This window comes from Lathyrus oleraceus, chromosome 7 (genome assembly GCF_024323335.1).
Source record: "Lathyrus oleraceus cultivar Zhongwan6 chromosome 7, CAAS_Psat_ZW6_1.0, whole genome shotgun sequence".
NCBI lineage: Eukaryota > Viridiplantae > Streptophyta > Magnoliopsida > Fabales > Fabaceae > Lathyrus > Lathyrus oleraceus.
The window spans coordinates 1,703,730-1,707,693 of NC_066585.1; the positions used below are offsets into that span (position 1 = coordinate 1,703,730).

Sequence of the window (3,964 nt, forward strand, 5' to 3'; positions counted from 1 at the left end):
TCAACACTTGCACTTTAATGTTCTCAATTAACCCAGAAAATCTTAGCACACCCATATGAGAATCTCCTTTCATTGCATTTAATGACAAATGATGCTCCGGCTCGACGGTGGGAATGCTGTCTGTGCTGAAATCAGATGGTTTCCGGATATCCCCACTGAGTTGATCATCCTCAGTATCATCATAATGTAATAGCATAAGTTGTCTGTTAGGGCATTTATGAGTAAATGAAAATTTGTCATCACACCAATAACAAAGTCCTTTGTCCCGTCTGAGTTGCATCTCTGCAGGGGAAATGCGTTTGATATTGGTGGGGTGTGCGTTGAGGATGGGGGCCGTGTTTCTCTGGTTAATTTCTAGTTTGGATGAATTGAAGGGTGGTTTGATATATGTGGATGGGTTGGCTCTTTGTGGTTTGTGTGTTTGAGTGTATTTTTTCTCATAGACTTTGGCTAGAGATACCGCTTTCACAATGGAGGTGGGTGTGTGAATTAACACGTCACGACGGATCTCAGAATTGAGACCACTTATGAAACAGTCAATTAAGGCATCATTACTTAGGCCGTAAACTCTATTAGCTAATGATGTAAATTGTAGATAATACTCAGAAACAGTTCCAGTTTGAGTCAATTTAAACAGGGTAGCACGGGGACATTCATAGATGGATGGACCAAAATCCAGTTCTAAAGCACGAGTAAAATCTAACCAAGAATGGAACGGATTAGAACGTTGTAACATTTGAAACCAAGGAACCACATCCTTATTCAGATGCACAGATGCAATAGTTAATCTATCAGGATCAGGGGTATCGTAATAACCAAAAAATTGCTCAGCACAAAAGATCCACTCATGCACGTTAGTGCCATCGAAACGAGGAAATTCGAGTTTGACATTTCTCACCTGAAACGGAGGCCTGTTGTTGAGTTCTGCACCATGGCGATGCTTCGACGGTGTCTGCTGAATGAGGATGTCAAGCGCTGCGTGGATATCATCAAACTTTGATGTGTTACTAGCTTCTAATCGTTCCATACGCTCAAGGACTTCAGTCTGAAACAACCGCATCTCCTCATTAGTGCGCTTGATCTCAGCTTGCAGCTCTTTGTTTTGGGGTTCGGCCATGGTGTAATGAAAGCACCAATGTAACAGTACTAAATATGGCAGAAAAGATGGGAAGCAAAGTGAGGATAATATTATAAGACTTTAATCAAACAGTTGGCATACAATAAAAATCCAGATGTGAAAAGAAAGTTTGAGGGAGAAGAATAATAACTTTACTCATCACATAATCCTAAAATTTCTCACTACTGCAGTATTTGTACTGACTCATTCCTTCACGTAGTCCCTCCACATGCTGTGCGGTTTGCGTGGCCTTGCTCCTGTGCGTATGTCCAATATTTCCGCGTTATTGTTAGCCACTTCCTTTCCGTGCGTATTTTGTGGGCCCTCCCTCTGTTTTGCTGACTCATAGGCTGCTTCTAAAATCTCTTTCTCTTTTGGCTTCATTACACTGAGCAGCAGAAAACAAACTTAGCCCTTAGCAAAGACATAGATGTAATGAACCCCTGTAAATACATGCATTTCTTTCCAACCAAATACTCCAAAGAGCAAAATAGGTGCCACATTGGCATAACCCCAAATACAATAGCAAAATAGGTGCCACATTAGCATAAATGATCTCTTCACTTCTTCGATTGACAAAATGAAAAAAAATGCTCTAAATTTAAATGAAACTTTCAAGATCATAAAATAATTCCAAATGATAGTGGCTGCTGTTCATTATATTATATTGGTTGCTGTTTAGAAACTAGAATTACACATAATGCAAGCTAATGGAGAAAGAGCTTTGTTAGCATATAATAATAATAATATTAATAATAATAATCATAATAATAATAATATATTATTGAGAGTTGGTGTCCAAACAACAAATTTGACCTCAGAATCACAATAGCTTTAGTTTTCCACAGGGCATGCAGTAGTAAGAATTTAGAACCAATCTCTTCATTGTTTTTAATTTTCTTGTATTTTCTGAGACACAATTATCTTACCATTGTTTTTTTCCGGTCTGTTTTTATCTCTGAAATGGCCGATACAGGTTTTGGGGTTGCTTATTGAGGTAGAAAAGAATGAATTTCTTAGTCATATAGACTGTATTTTGCCGGTGACTTGTCGTATCTTGCTGTCTGCTATACATGCAGTCACAAACAGGCAAGAGAGCTTTGAGTTCGAATCCATTCTTCCACTTTGGAAGGAGGCGTACTATTCTTTAGTTATGCTAGAGAAGATGATTCATCAATTCCATGACTTATGCTTTGCAAAGGAACTAGAGGTAAATTTTGTTGTACTGTCTGTTAAATATATACGGACTTGGATTTCTTTGGTGGTGCGCCTAGCTGCATATTGCAGAGTGGAGACAGTTCTTTCCCACCCTTTAATGGATATACATGACTTATTAATAAAAAAAATTCTATTTAACTTTCCACCCATCACTTTTCACTTCTTAACAAGCACACTGGCATATTTCTTTTACTTACATTTCAGGGTATATGGGAAGCAATATGTGAGATGTTGTTGCACCCACACTCGTGGTTACGCAACAAATCAGGTCGTCTCATAGCTCTATACTTTGCACGTGTAACAGATGGCAACAGAGAAAATCATCAAAGCTCCTTAAGTAGTTATTTTATGATGAGTCCTAGTAGATTATATTTAATAGCCACTTCTCTTTGCTGCCAATTGAAAATGCCACTCATAGATGATGCTGACAGCAACCTGATGACGCAGAATATTGTCTTTGCTATTTGTGCTTTAATGAGGCAAACTGGCAGCATAGATCCATCTGCATTCTGGTCTACTCTTGAGAAAAATGAGAAGAATCGGTTTCTCAAAACTTTTGACATGATTAATGCAAGAAAAGAAAGAATCATGTTCATGTCTTCATCACAAACCTCCTCCGTACGTGAAGACATTAGTCAAGTTAATGTTAAGAACACTCAACATATACTTGTATCGTTATTGCTCAAGAAAATGGACAAAATTGCTCTTCAAACAGATGCTATTCAGGTTGATTATCGATCTCATTGCATATAAGTTGTTTAGTCTTGACCAACGTGCATATGAGTAATATTATTTATTGTTTAACAGCTGGAAATAGTCTTCAACAGTTTTGGGGAACTTATGGCACAGATGGAGATGAGTATGGACTATGCACATGTGGTCCTTATACCTTTATATAAAGTTTGTGAAGGATTTGCTGGAAAAGTAGTAGCTGGTAATTTCTTGTTTCCCTCTTAAATTTCCTATATACTAGATAAATGCCAAGTCTGCTACATGTCTAACAGCTTTGAGTATGGTTGTTGTTTACTAGATAATCTGAAAAAGCTGGCAGAAGACACCTGTGGGAAAATAGAGAATATTATAGGTACTCAAAACTTTGTGCAAGTTTATAACCTTATCAGGAAGAATCTGAGTTTGAAAAGAAATAAGAGGAAGCAAGAAGAAAAGGTGATGGCTGTTATCAATCCGATGCGAAATGCCAAAAGGAAATTGAAGATTTCTGCCAAGCATCGTGCCAACAAAAAGAGAAAGGTTATGACTTTGAAGATGAGGAAATGATTGAGGGAGTGGTGCCATATAGTTTGGAGGTTTTAGTGCTTGTGTCAAGGTTTTAGTACAACCAACCAAGTATCTTACTATCTTATTATAGCAATTCATTGTCATCTGCTTGTTTGTTTGAACAAAAACAAGTGGGTTTGGAGTTTTTGACAGATTTACGGCTTGTTTGATTTAGTTCTCAAAAACAGTTTTTAAATTTTTAAAAATTTAAAAACTAAAAATCTGTTTGGAATACTTCTTTTTAAAAATTGATTTAAAAACTACTTTTAATATTTTAGTTTTCAAAACTAAAAAACTAAAACAGTCTTAATCTGTTTTGCTTTTTAATTTTGCTTTTTTTTATATAATCAT

At 36.7% G+C, this 3,964-nt stretch overlaps 1 protein-coding gene across 1 annotated transcript; it reads left to right on the forward strand.

The window, feature by feature from the left end:
- Window positions 1–2,040: 2,040 nt before the first annotated feature.
- On the forward strand, window positions 2,041–3,729 carry LOC127101461 (uncharacterized). The gene is made up of 4 exons (XM_051038891.1): window positions 2,041–2,327; window positions 2,540–3,061; window positions 3,143–3,269; window positions 3,366–3,729. Exons 1-4 carry the CDS (start codon window positions 2,271–2,273, stop codon window positions 3,611–3,613), a joined length of 954 nt encoding a protein of 317 aa, XP_050894848.1. The 5' UTR covers window positions 2,041–2,270; the 3' UTR covers window positions 3,614–3,729.
- Window positions 3,730–3,964: the final 235 nt, after the last annotated feature.

Coding starts and splice junctions, on each gene's coding strand:
- LOC127101461 (XM_051038891.1), top strand. CDS start 2,271: ATGCTAGAGAAGATGATTCATCAATTCCATGACTTATGCTTTGCAAAG. Junction 3,062..3,142: donor TTCAAACAGATGCTATTCAG/GTTGATTATCGA, acceptor ATTGTTTAACAG/CTGGAAATAGTCTTCAACAG. Junction 3,270..3,365: donor TGCTGGAAAAGTAGTAGCTG/GTAATTTCTTGT, acceptor GTTGTTTACTAG/ATAATCTGAAAAAGCTGGCA.